The 14,232-nt window shown below is 40.3% G+C and overlaps 1 protein-coding gene across 3 annotated transcripts in view; it reads left to right on the forward strand.

Moving 5' to 3' along the window:
* The window catches only part of LOC100488102 (dynein heavy chain 5, axonemal), a 267,205-nt gene that overhangs the window by 78,943 nt on the left and 174,030 nt on the right, over nucleotides 1–14,232 (forward strand). For all 3 annotated transcript variants that reach the window (XM_031903513.1, XM_031903511.1, XM_031903512.1), the window contains 8 exons: nucleotides 1,652–1,744; nucleotides 3,408–3,605; nucleotides 4,880–4,960; nucleotides 5,274–5,678; nucleotides 5,808–5,926; nucleotides 10,024–10,160; nucleotides 11,486–11,648; nucleotides 13,076–13,187. In XM_031903513.1, coding sequence (XP_031759373.1) covers nucleotides 1,652–1,744; nucleotides 3,408–3,605; nucleotides 4,880–4,960; nucleotides 5,274–5,678; nucleotides 5,808–5,926; nucleotides 10,024–10,160; nucleotides 11,486–11,648; nucleotides 13,076–13,187 — 1,308 coding nt within the window. The remainder of the gene's footprint in view (nucleotides 1–1,651; nucleotides 1,745–3,407; nucleotides 3,606–4,879; nucleotides 4,961–5,273; nucleotides 5,679–5,807; nucleotides 5,927–10,023; nucleotides 10,161–11,485; nucleotides 11,649–13,075; nucleotides 13,188–14,232) is intronic.

The following is a 14,232-nucleotide window of genomic DNA, read 5'->3' on the forward strand; positions in this document are numbered from 1 at the left end:
AAATACATTTGAGCATTAGAATTACCAGAAACACAATATTTTTAAAAGCAAAAGCATAATTTACAAGAAAAATATATGTTGCCTGTTTCACATAAGCTGCCTTGATTAACAGTACAAACAGAATTTGTTTAAAGATCTCTGGCACATAATATTTTTAAAAGCAAAAGGATAATTTACAAGAAAAATATATGTTGCCTGTTTCACATAAGCTGCCTTGATTAACAGTACAAACAGAATTTGTTTAAAGATCTCTGGCTTCCCCACCAAAATTTGTTAAAGAGCCCCACACAACACAGAAACCCCTAATATACTTGTCACTATAATCTGTTCCTTCAAAAAGTATGAATAATTATTTTTATATGCTGAAATCCAGCTGTCCTGGTATGGAGAAGGAACTAAAACACTGATATTACAAATTGTAACAACTTCTTTACAGCTAGAAGACAGCATGCAGTAACTACATAACCCCTCTCCTTATTGACATCACTTGTGCTAATAATTGTGCGATTTGGAAGCGGGGGCAGGCCAAGCCGACTAGGCGCCCTAGGCAACCCAGCCAGCTACCTCACTCCTTTATCCTGTACTCTTCCCCGTGCGTGCGCAATGACGTTGCACAGGGGGATGACACCCTGCAATGACAAGTGGTAGGGGCAAGGGAACGGGGACTAGGGGTAGGCTGGAGAGGTACCAGCCTGGCACCCCCCCCCCCCCCAGTTAGGTAACTGTTTCAATTCATGTTATTACATTAAAAATCATAAAATGCTGCATATTTTTTAACTGGTATATATATTGCAAAATTGCTTGAAATTATGTTTAATTTTCAAAAAGCTTAAGTTGTGTTTGGTTGAAGTTCCCTTTAAAGGAGAACTAAACCCCCCCACCCCAGTTAAAAAGGCCCCCTTAACTGGCCTGCCTCGACCCCCTCACCTCCCCCTTATCGCATACTATGTAATGTAAAAAACTCCCGTTGCAAACCCCAACCTTAAAAGGCAGAGCAGCGCAGCTGCATACCTGGTCCTCATCTTCTGTTCAATTGTAGAAGCATCGAGTCTCACACCGTCACAGACCCTGCTTGAGCATGCGCAGTTGGGACTATCAGAAAATCAGCTTCAACTGCGCATGCTTAAGTGAGACCCAAAGCTTCTACGATTGAACAGAAGATGGCGCCCAGGTACGCAGCTGCGCTGGTCTGCATTTTTAGGTTGGGGTTTGCGACAGGGGCAGTTTTTTAAGTTAAAGAGTATGCGATAAGGGAGAGGTGAGGGGGGTTGAGGCAGGCCAGCTAAGGGGGCTTTTATAGCTGGGGGGTGTAGTTCTCCTTTAATCATGGATAATACCATCTGTAAGTTGCCATTTGCTTTACATTTTGATTGTGTATTTTTGGCGAAGGAGGAGGTTCTTTTTTAATACTGGCAGCACAGACAGTGCAGATATTCAAGTGCACACAAATGGTCTTATAGTGATACGGTTTGTCCTAATACGTTTTTTATGATACAGCATGCTTTTAGAAAGCTATAACCTGAAATTTGCATTGTTACGTGTCTTTATTTTATTTTAGCAGACATTTGTATAAATATTGGAAAGTTCAAGCATGCATATTTAAAGCAGAAATACATCTTGAAATGTGTCTTTAATTTCAATATTTTTTCAGAGTGCTGTAAACAAAGCAACAAATATCATACTTTCCGCAGCCAAGGATATTCCTCTGTGGAAATTTGCATACCTTCACCATAAGCAGCAGCAGGTAATGTAACATCTAACATATGATATCTAGGGTCATGTTAAGGGAAAACTCAAGCTTAACTAAAGAAGTAGGGCAGAAATGTTGTATGTTTTGGGGTTCTGTACCAATCCAAGGTAACCACAACCCTTTAGCAGTGAAGAACAGTGCCTCCAAAGAAGCCCCCAGTAGATCCAAGATGGGGAGCTCCTGTGACAAGTTTGGAGGCCTGGATTATTGCTGTTATAGAGATGCTAAACCTTTAGGCTGGTGCAGTAATACAAAATATGGCATCTTTAGCCATATTCATTTTTTCGGTTTAGTTCTTTGAGAGCCTGGCAACACCAAATCATTTCATACTATTAACCTTATATTTATGATCATCAATTCATGTGAGAGGACTATTGAACAAGCAGAAGGAAAGGATGAAACTCTTCAAACTCTTTTAGCAGGTTCGCTACTGACCTCTACTCTGTCAACTGCCTACTTTAAATTCTTATTTTGATACCAATTTAGCATATAAATCATAAAAATTAATCCTGCCCACCTTCACATATTTAATGAGTTCCCTAATTCACTCGGTTGTTTTGTGCCTTCCTGCTCTTTTCCCTGCTCTGACAGGACCTTCCTAACATTCTCACTACAATTAAATACCTTTCCACAGGACAACCTTCCCATGGAAAGTAAGCTCCAATATGTGAGCTGGACCACTGGAATGGATCACCTGGTGTGCCTGTTCATTTCAGAACACTATACTGTAGCTTCCTAAACCAGACAGCAAAACTCTTTATACAGAGAAAGTATTCTCTGTTTAGTAACAGCTCTCTTACAGCTAATCTTCCACTATTCAGAACGTAAAGGAAAAACTCACCCTTTGGCCTATTTTTTGGGTCACTACCACATAGGCAAATATTGCAATCCAATATTGTCTATTCCCAACATGATTTAAAAAAACCTCAAAAACGAAAATATCAAACCCAACAAATCATCCAAATTAACAACTAATGGAGTGTTTGCTCTGCTGACCGAGTCAAAGGCAACAGGAGTAATAAATGGCAGCATATAGACTCCTTAGGCCTGGGTAATGGAAGCTAGTACAAGAGATGGACCCACGACTACTCTACATCTGACGCCCCTTCTGTCTGATACCCCCTTTCCCCCTCCCTTCCCCGATTACCTTAACTCAATCCAACAGCTATAAGCAATACACAACAACGGACAGTCTCTTCCCTAATACAATTTTATGCTTTAAGTATTATGTATAATAGATAGCATTGTCAAACCACTTCCTGTGATACTCACTATGCTTTTTCTCATTATCCTTGAACCAATGCTCAAATATGTCTATTGCTTGTTTGGATTGTACATAAAACCCAATAAAAATTTCAAAAATTAAAAAAATAAAAAAACCTCAAACAATGGATTTTGGCATCCAACATAAAATACTGAGCAAACAAGGCTTATTCTAAATCTTTTTCTAAATTTATTAGAATGGTACTACATGTTTGATTGGACTTTATTGGCTATTTTAGTTTTATTGGCACAGGAATTTATCAAATTTACATTATATAGGACAAATTGTAGCATCTCTTTGATCACATTTACTGTCAGTGTGTTTATCAAACACATTACACCTAAGACTGCATAAACCCTAAACCATTTAATCCTACCTCCTAATTTACTTTAGCTGGAACAAAATGCGGCAAGAGATCTTGGAGATGAACTCACCAAAATGGTTGTGCTGAAACCTCTGGATAAACAAATATCTGAGCACAAAGATGTTACGAAAGTCATCATTCAACTCAGCACAATTGTGCTGTCTCTTAAAGCAGAGGCAGCCAACGTGCTCAATAGTTTTACCAAATTTTCTGGAATATGGAATCAGGTAAGAACCTTCTTATGCTCATCAAGGACTTTCAGGCCTGTTCATAATATTATTATTATTATTATATATCAGTTTATTAGCACATTCCTGTCAGGAAATGACAGTTGTATCAAAGTACTGTTTTGATCTATGTGTCCACTTGTCAGAATATGTTTGATTGATTTGGGCAGTGAAACTCCATTCTGTACTATGGGGTGTTAGAGTTCAGCTACAGCGCTGATGATCTAACCCAGGGATCCCCAACCTTTTTTACGCGTGAGCCACACTCAAATGTAAAAAGAGTTGGGGAGCAACACAAGTATAAAAAATGTTCATGAGGGTGCCAGATAAGGTCTGTGACTATTTGGTAGCTCCTATGTGATATCAAAACAGGGGAGCACTCACCAGATGGGTTGAACTGCAACTATATGCTTCGTGCTGCCACTTCTCGAACACGCCCCCGATCCAGGCAAAACTCAGTGCAATATGGATAAAGTGTAGACGGAGCACAGGAACATCCTTCCATAAAATATCACTTTTATTCAGAAGATTAAAACCATCACGGAGTTAGGCACCCACAGCTTTACGTGTTTCATGGCTTCTGATGAAGTGGCGAGAAGCCATGAAACGCGTAAAGCTGTGGTTGCCTAACTCCGTGATTGTTTTAATCATCTGAATAAAAGTGATATTTTATGGAAGGATGTTCCTGTGCTCCGTCTACACTTTATCCAGGTAACTCCTATGTAGACGGGCAGCCTAAATAAGGCTCTGAACCAGGAATTCAAAAATAAACACCTACTTTGAGGCCACTGGGAGCAACATCCAAGTTGAGTAGCAAAATGTTGCTCATGAACCACTGGTTGGGGATCACTGATCTAACCTATTTCTCAGACCAGTTAACTGCAATAACCTTTGAACAAAACAATTATTGTGAATTTCAGACACCTTGTTTTACCCAGATTATCTATCTTGACAGTGTATCTGTCTATTTGTCTATTCATTTTATTTTAAGACAGGAAAAGGTTTTACCATTTCTATAGCCACAAATCTTTCTTTTGTAGGCCAGAATCAAGTTTAAAAAGAAAACAGTTTTTCTGCCAGTATAGGATTTTGATACATATACCAATTCAAATGAAAAATATTAAAAACAACTCCAGCAACTTGCAGGAAGTAGGAAAAATAACACATGATATTAGAGATTTTAAAGATCTCTATGTAGTAACTCAAAGGTTTGTGTTTGCATCAGTAAGTTCTCAGACAGTAGCTTTATTGTATTTTAATCATTCTTTTTTTAGGATGTTGAAGAAAAAGTTAAAGAATTTCTTGATACCAATCCAGTAATGTCTGAATTTCGCAGTCAGCTGAGCTATTATTCAGTAAGTAATAAGTACTGTAATACTGTAATGCTGAATGGTTTGAAAAGGAGTAGAGAAGAAGAAGTATACCCTATTCAAAACTAATATTTATTTTTAGTGCATAGTCACTGTACCCCTTCAAAACCCTGTCTGTACATGCTGAAAAAGAATTCTGTTTCACATCTGGTAACCATATACTGCTTGTGGGGAAGTGGGAACAGTCATGTAGGATAGATAGCAACATATTTTTGTTCACACATTGTAGAAGAAACCACTATATGTTCTTTCATGAAACAGTCTGTTCATTTGCTGTTATATTTTATTTCATCTACAGCAATTAGAAACCCAAATCAGTGAGCTGCCTGCTCATTGCATTGTAGGATCTGTTGATTTTACCACAGACAGCCTGAAAATGGCATTAGTACAGGAGTGTCGCCACTGGAAAAGAGTATTTGGATCTGCTTTAAATAAGAAAGCTGCTATGGATATGGATGAAATTTATTTATTTATTGATAATCTCAGTAAAAGACTCAGTAGACCAGTCCTTGACCTTGATGATGTCCGTGGAGCAATGGATGCACTGAAGGAGATTCGGGATGCAGAAATTCGAATAGACATGATGATTGGCCCTATTGAAGAATCAAACAGCCTGCTTTTGAAGTATGAGTTAGTTTTTCAAGATGGCAATGCAGAGAGAGTGGATGGATTAGCCTATGCTTGGAAAAACTTAAACACGCAGGTAATTAACTGAAGGGATCATATATGCTGTGTAAAACCTGTTTTCTTTCTGGATGTGATCAGTATAGTTATACTGTGTATTTATAACAAGTCCACATTTAATATTGCTTTTAACTTTATGTTTTGATAGGCTGTTTATACCCAGAATTTGCTCATTAAAGTGCAGCCAGAAATGAAAACAGATTTGTTGGATGGAGTGGAAAAATTTCACATTGATGCAGCAGAGTTTTATAAAAACTATGAATTGTTGTAAGTAGTTTTGTTCTGATACACAGCAGAAATGGTGTGAAAGGGTAGATCTCAGTATTGACATTTTCTGTTAAAATTCTATAGCATGCAGACAAGGCAAACTCATACATACATAGTATGTAGACTACTTAATCTGTAATGTAACCCCTATTCAATTTTTTAAAGGTCATAATATTTACTTTTTCAACTTTCTTACAATTTATTTAAATTTTAAATTTCTCTGTCATCTCGGGGGACGCAGGGAACACATGGGGTTAAGCTCCACCTCCAAGGAGGCAGGACACTTGAATGACAAATTAAGGAGGCAAGCCATATGTACTCTGTCATTATCCTTGCACTGTACCGTCTTCGGTCAGTTTTTTTAAGTGTCCTGCTTCTAGAAGGTTGGATTCCAGGTCTCTATCAAGATCATAGAGACAATTTCGGCCACTGTTATCACTGGCACCCAGGGTAACACCAGGAACAGGGCTGCCTGATTCCCATTGGTTAGCCCCCTATGTTGGACAACTCACCTCGGTAAAATGGGTAAAAACTAGCCCCACCTGGGCTACACACACCACCCAGTGTGGCTGGTGAGACTCTGGGGTGAGTAGGTATGGCACCCCCTTCCCGCCTTCACATAGACAGGCCTTCCTGCTCACCAGTGTGCTGATAGCACAACAGTTCTGCCTGCACTCCATGCTGCCCCCCCCCCCCCCCACCAGCCTGCCTGCTTGCACAGAGCACTGATCATCTAGGTCTCACATTACCACAGAGAGCATACCTTACAGGGCACTTGCTTGCCCTTTAGCCTATGACATTCCTGTTCCTTCCAATGGGTGGATCTTGGTGTCCTTGCATGCAGAGCAGGAGGTGGGCAGGAAGCAATTTTTATTTCAGCAATTTGACTCCCCACACTACCAGTAGGCCAGGGGGGCTATTCCACAAGGCAAGCATCAGCAGCACAGACTTATTTCACATGCACCAGGTGTCAATCCAAATTCTCTGGAGGACAGGCAGACCCTTTCTGCAGATCCTGCCTTAAGTAAAAGGGGCCAATACCTGCACCAGGGACTAACACCAGCCCACCTTCTGAACAGCCCGTGGACTCTCTTATGGAATGTACTTCTCAGGTACTGCTGGTGGATCCACCTGCTGAGCTCCAGCCCCACTCTGGGCAGTCCCTGGCCTCATAGGTCATAGTTAAGCTCAACCAAAATCACAGCACCAAAGGCAAGCAAGCAGAGGTGGCTGGGGGTGACCTAACCCCCACAATCACTCTGATGCCTTGTCAGCCTCCTCAGAAGGTGAACTTCTACCTTCCAATGCTTCCTCTGGTGAAGAGGATGAGGCCAAAGGCTGAGACATGCACCATGACATTGATGGCATTATTAAAGGGGTGCTTGAGGTACTTAACATTACCCCAGCCCTGGACCAGCAATCTCAGACTTATTGAAAGGGAGTCTGTTCTAAAGACACCACAGTTCAGATGTTCTTTTTCTGTCAAATGACCAGCTTCTTAAAATAATAAAAGACGAGTAGAATTCTCCTGAAAAGAAGTGACATGGAAGTTTTCAAAGTCCTACCCTTCCCCAAGGAACTGGTAGAAAAATGGAGTAACCATCTCTCTTTGGATAGACCTGTCTCCAGTCTATCAAAATCTATTGCTCAGTTGTAGACACAGCAGCATTGAAGGATCCCTCTGACAAATGTCTGGAATGCTTTCTAAGAGCCATATGTCTCCTCCGGCTACTCTCTGCGTCCCGCCTTAGCCTGGATGGAACCCCTGGTCAATGACATTCAAGACAGCTCTTTCAGATCTGAGCTTCTCTCATCCATGAGGTCAATTTCCTATGATCCATCACAGTAAATCTTCCACAAGGACAAGGCAGTTTTATGCACCATCCCATCCTTCCTGACGAAAGTGGTTTCTCCATTCCATGTCAACCAGGATATTGTGGTACCATCCCTGTACCCTGAACCCAAGAATGAGAAGGAATGACGCCTGCATAATCTGGATGTTGTCCAAGCCCTTCACAAGTACCTGGAGAGGTACAAGTCATTTTTTCACTCTCACTACCTCTTTCTCATGCCCTCCAGACTAAGAAGGGGCCAGGCAGATGGCTGAGGGAGACCTACCTGGGACAACCACTACCACAAGGAGTCCATTCTGCTAGAGCAATAGGAACTTCCTGTGAAGCGACACAACTCTACCTCCTTGGATCAGATCTGCAGAGTGGTCGCCTGGTCATCTGTCTATACATGTACCAAATTCTATAGAGTGGACACTTTTGCATCAGCCGTGGCCTCATTTGGGCACAAGGTTTTACAATTGGTGGTGCAATGAAATGTCAAGTCTTATCTTCGCATCTCACCGTGCTGCTACTGGGCAGCTTTGTTAAAGGAGAAGTAAAGATAAAAACTAAGTAAGCTTTATCGGAAATGTCTATGTAAATACAGCCATAAGCACTCCCAGAAAAAGCTGCACTCAGTTCTCTATCAAAAGAAACAGAAGATTTCTTGTCTTCTTTTATTTATACATGTGTCAGGCTTCCTCTCCTTTAGGGCTCCTTTAAGTTTGGGGCACGAGTCTGTGCAGCTCCCTCTCCCCCTCCCTCTTTTAGCTCCCCCTCCCATAAGAATCCACTCCCCCTCCTATAAGAATGTGTGATCTGAGCTACCAACTGCTAGAGCTGCAGCAGGAAGCTATATTAAACAAATGGGGGAGATTCTAGGGCTGTTTACTCATGTATGGTAAAGCTTAAAATACCAAAATGCCTTTCCTTCTCCTTTAAGTCCCCATTTATTCCCTGTGTCCCCCGAGACAACAGAGAAAAGAAATATTTGTAAATTACTGTTAAATCCGTTTCTCTGTAGTCAAAAGAGGCACACAGGGCTTCCCACCCTGGTGAAGAATAGTTTACCTGTTTGTCGTATTTGGAATTCTCCTTTGCTTCTATGTTCTGGCTATCCTAGCAGTTGTTAATGATGGTTTAAAGTTTAGTACTGTACAATTAATTTTTTTTTACAATTACATACATGCTTTTGGTACAAAGGAACTGAAGATGGTACAGTGCAGGGGTAAAGCTAGAGTGGGTATGGCATGCCCCCTTAATTTGTCATTTAAGTGTGTTGCCTCCTGGAGGGTGGAGCTTAACCCCATGTGTTCCCTGTGTCCCCCTTTCGACCTTCGTCCTTAAAATTTCCTGGTTACCTTAAAATTAGGAATTGTCTATTTAAAGCGGACCTGTCACCCTAAGAAATAAGTCCAAATTATTTTCTATATTGTTAGTTGAGCAAAATAAACTTTACTTACTCTATGTAAATAATATAAACCTTGTTTCCTTCCGTCTTGGAATTACTCAATCAAAGCAAGCAGGCAGGCACCATTTTGTGGACACTGTTATTAAGGCAAGCTTTGTATCATGCCAAAATCTTGTTTATGTGCCAGAATGGGGGACCAGATGCCCATGTCCATGCTCTGGCTACACAATTAGAGGGTGAGGAGGGAGGGGAGAAGTGAGATGTGCAGTGACATCTAGGAAGTGCTGAATGGAAAGCTAAAGTTATTGTCTGCCCCGCCTCTATGCCTAAGGCATAGAGGTGGGGCAAGCAATATATGATTGACAGCTGTGATTTTTAAATGCCTTTATAATGGGTTTGGATGTGTTAATATAAAAATGAATTTGGGTTTCATGTTTAATTTGAACAGGACTTTTATTATACAGATTTTCATGTCTGGGTGACAGGTCCACTTTAAGCTAAATGTTTCTGTTAAAAGGATAGTGAGATAATGGTATACTGATCATTATAATGTTACTGAAATCCCATTATTTCATTTTTAATTGTTCATATTTGGGATTTAGGGCATTATGTCTTGGTGAGGGAAGACAGTAGAACTTCCCTTAACTCTGGTGCTCAGATAGGTAAAATGCATTATTAGTTACATTAAGAATACAAGTATAAACTTATTGGGAGAATCACGTGCATTACCTTCACTTGCTTCAGTGGATGAATTGTTTTCTATAAATGTAATAAGGTTACAATTGACATGTACTACAGTATATGCCATTAAAATGTATGGTATAACAATGCTTAACCCCCTTGTGTTTTTTCAGGGGACCTGGTGTAGAGGGTATTCCACCAAGGGAAGCAAGTGACAGATTACAGGTTTTCCAGGCTAAATTTGATGAACTATGGAGGAAATATGTTACATTTTCTGGCGGAGAAGAGCTGTTTGGACTTCCAGTGACAGGTAAAATTTATATGCAATGCATTTAAACTTAAACAGGGTACTTTTCAATACACAATTTAACAGTACAGGTTATGTATAATGTAATACAGGGACCAGTTATCCAGAATGCTCTGGACCTGGGGTTTTCCGGATAAGGGGTCTTTCTGTAATTAGGATCTCCTACCTTAAGTTTGTTAAAAAAAATTATTTAAACTGTAATTAAACCTAGTAGGAGTGTTTTGGATCCGATAAGAATTAATTATATCTTAGTTGGGATCAAGTACGAGGTACTGTTTTATTATTACAGAGATAAAGGAAATCATTTAATTTGTTTATAATGGGGTCTATGGGAGATGGCCTTTCTGTAATTTGGAACTTTCTGGATAATGGGTTTCTGGATAAGGGGTCTAATACCTGTACACAACTTTGGTTTTTCATTTGCTTTGGGCAAAAAAGGAAATTATGTATCAAAAAGTCACTGCCCTCAAAAAAGTTATCACTTAGGATTAAATATAGGTCAGTGAGATTTGTCTTTTGCTGGCACATTTTAGCTATAAAATTTTATGAGAAATGCAGTTAAAAGATTGACGCATGCCTCTGAAGGAACCCTGGAGCTAGGGTCCAGAGTTGACGGTAGCTCCAGAGCAGGGGTCGGGAACCTTTTTGGCTGAGAGAGCCATAAACACCACATATTTTAAAATGTAATTCCATGAGAGCCATACAATATGTTTGGCCACAGATGCTGTGGGGCAAGGTAGGGTGGGTCCCAAGGATGCCGGATGCGGATGCAGAGGAGGGCGTGGCCTGTGCTCGGCGGATAGAAGACGTCTATCCGCCGAGCACAGGCCACGCCCTCCTCTGCATCGCATCTGCATCCGGCTTAGAACACGTCTTCTATCTGCCGAGCGCACGGGCAAGGTAGGGTGGGTCCCAAGGATGCTGGATGCGGCAGAGGGTGTGGCCTGCGCTCGGCTGATAGAAGACGTGTTCTAAGGCTTAGAACACGTCTTCTATCCGCCGAGCGCAGGCCACGCCCCCCGTTTTTTTTTTTTTTATTAAAGATTTGGCAGAGCCAGATGCAGCCATCAAAAGAGCCACATCTGGCTCCCGAGCCATAGGTTCCCTACCCCTGCTCCAGAGTATCTCTGCATCAATGGGTGTTGGATTAAGAATGGGAGGCAAAATGGGCTGAGTGACACAGCGTAAATATATGGAAGAGCAAAGAGCGCAGTTTGACACCTTTACTTAATGGGGTTTAACATGCAAATGACTGCAGTAACAGACGTAAATGACTCCTATAGTATTTTTATAGAAGCAAGATGTGCCTTTTTTTTTACATTCTGCAGAATATCCAGAGCTGCAAAGGATTAGGCGTGAACTTGCACTGCTACAGAAACTTTATGGACTTTATAATGCAGTGATAGAAAACATCAATGGATATTATGAAATTCTTTGGACTGATCTTGACATTGAAAAAATCAACACAGAGCTAATGGACTTTCAAAACAGGTATACATGTTAGATTAGTTAAAAATTCCCCACATTTACTTATTCAAATGTTTGCACTATTTTAGTTTTACAATTTAGATATAGCCATATAATGATAAAATGTAAAACTTTAGTTATAACGTCTAAGTTTGTGTTAGGATGAAGCACACACTAAAAAAATAAACAAACAAACAAACTGAATAACATTAAAGATTTTCACTGTGATTTTTAAATGTAATTATTGAAAGTTGTGTTTGTTGCTCTCCATTTCTGTTCTTTGGTTTAATGCATAGGGCAATGTTACATGTAATTATTATTATTATTAACATTTATTTATAAAGCTCCAACATATTCCACAGTGCTGCACAATAAGTGTTGAGACACAAGGTGTGTGAATGGGCAAGGTCAGAATTAAGCAATGTGAGAGGTGTGGCACAGGGTATTGCTTTTAGAAGCCTACTGAGGTTTTTTTAAACTAAATGAGGGTACGCTTCTCTAAATAAATGTTTTTAGGGATCTTTTGAAGGCAGAGAGATTGGGAGAAAGTCTGACAGATTGTGGGAGTGAATTCCAGAGAAAGGGGGCAGCCCTTGCAAAGTCTTGAACGGGAGTGTGCGAGGAGGTAATGAGAGAGGAGTTGAGAAGTAGGTCAGTCGAGGACCATAACAAGCGGGTTGGTTGTTATCTAGAGATGAGTTCAGAGATGTAGGGTGGGGCAGACTTATGAACTGCTTTGAATGTAAGAGTCATTAGTTTGAATTTTCTCCTGGATGGTAGCGGAAGCCAGTGCAGAGTGGCATGGCAGAGGAGGAACGGTTGGAGAGGTGTATGAGCCTGGCAGCAGTATTCATTATGGACTGGAGGGGAAGGCCAATTAGCAGAGAGTTACAGTAGTCTAGGCATGATATGATAAGAGGGTGAATAAGAATTTTGGCAGCATCTTGGGTGATGAATGATCGTAATTTGGAAATATTTCTTAGGTGAAAGTGACATGATTTGATAAGTGACTGGATATGAGTGAAGGACAGGGCAGAGTTGAGGATAACCCCAAGGTACCTGGCCTGGGAAGATAGGGTGATGGTAGAATTGTTAACTGTGATAGATACCTTGGGAACAATGTGGGTGTTGTATGGGGGAAAGAGAACCAATTCTGTCTTAGAGATGTTTAATTTAAGGTGAAGTTGGAACATCTAAGTAGAGATAGTGGACAGGGCAGGAAGAGACACGAGGTAAGAGCTCTGGGTTGAGATTAGGAGAGGAATCATCAGCATTGAGATGGTACTGATAGCCAAAAGAATTGATTAGCTTGCCAAGTGAGGAAGTATAGAGAGAAAATAGTAATAGGAAGATCAAGAAGTAGGCAACAAAACAATTTTAGGGCACTCTGCATCTGCACTGATATGATTAGAATCTGTATGATGTTTATTGAACTTTCTGTGTGTTTGCAGAATCCGCAAGCTACCCAAAGCTCTAAAAGAGTGGCAGGCATTTAATGACCTGAAAAAGAAGATTGATGATTTCAGTGAAAGTTGCCCATTGCTTGAAATGATGGCAAACAAAGTAAGTTTGTCATTGCACTTAATTTTTCAAATAAAAGTAATTATATTTTTTATTAGGACAATGTTTCTACTTGCTTTGCCATATGTACCTGTGTACCTACAGAATGTAGCTATCTTTCTATCCACAGTGTTTTTTTCCATTTAGCATACCTAAAAATAATGCATTCAATAAGCATCCACACACAATAAAAAACTGTAAAAAATCCACTTAAGTTAGTACAGAGTGGCAGCCATTTCTGAGGCATTAACTGCCTGTTCTTGCCTAGAAATTGTTGATCTTTGCTTTTATGATTGTTTTAAGGATCTCCCTAGTCCTAGGTATTTAGAAGCCTGTAACTGGTTTTTACAAAAGATATGATTGCATTGTGCATTATCCATTGGCCACCACTGTCCTTGCTGTGTTCTTTTTTTAATTCCGGATATAAGGGTTGATTCACTAAGGTGCCTTAAAACGAGCGCTATTTATAGCACGCGTTATCAATTTTATCACGTCTTATTTTTCGCGTCTTAACGCGCAATTCATTAAAAGGATACTTGCGTTAATTTAGATGTGATGCTGTTTGTTTATTTAAGTCGTGAAGACTAATTTGGTGCAGTATTTGACGCAACGCGCACTAATTAATGCAGCACGCACAAATTGTCACTGCGTCACACGCCATTACTTTCGGAAAACTACTGTTCTGAAAATGACCGTTTGCATGCAAACTGGAAGATGCATCACTCTAGGGCCAACACGTACTTGAATAAATCACACTGCAGAGTCCATATTGTGTTGCCAAAAGCTCATGAACTGTACTTTTCTATAATTACCGCCTGCCCCAAGTAGGTGTTAATTTTCGCACTGACTAATGCGATATTAAGCACGTCTAAGTGTTTGTGAATCATGCGTTAGTATTATTTCTGCACGAGAATTAACTCAGTGTGTTAAAATTAATGCATTCGATTGCGTGCTATTTAACGCATGCGATGTGCGACATCCGATAATACTTTAGCAAAACACGCGTTTTTTTCGCGTCAATTTTAACGCAAAAAAGCATTCAATAATG

The sequence above is a fragment of the Xenopus tropicalis genome, chromosome 6 (genome assembly GCF_000004195.4).
Source record: "Xenopus tropicalis strain Nigerian chromosome 6, UCB_Xtro_10.0, whole genome shotgun sequence".
Classification (NCBI taxonomy): Eukaryota; Metazoa; Chordata; class Amphibia; order Anura; family Pipidae; genus Xenopus; species Xenopus tropicalis.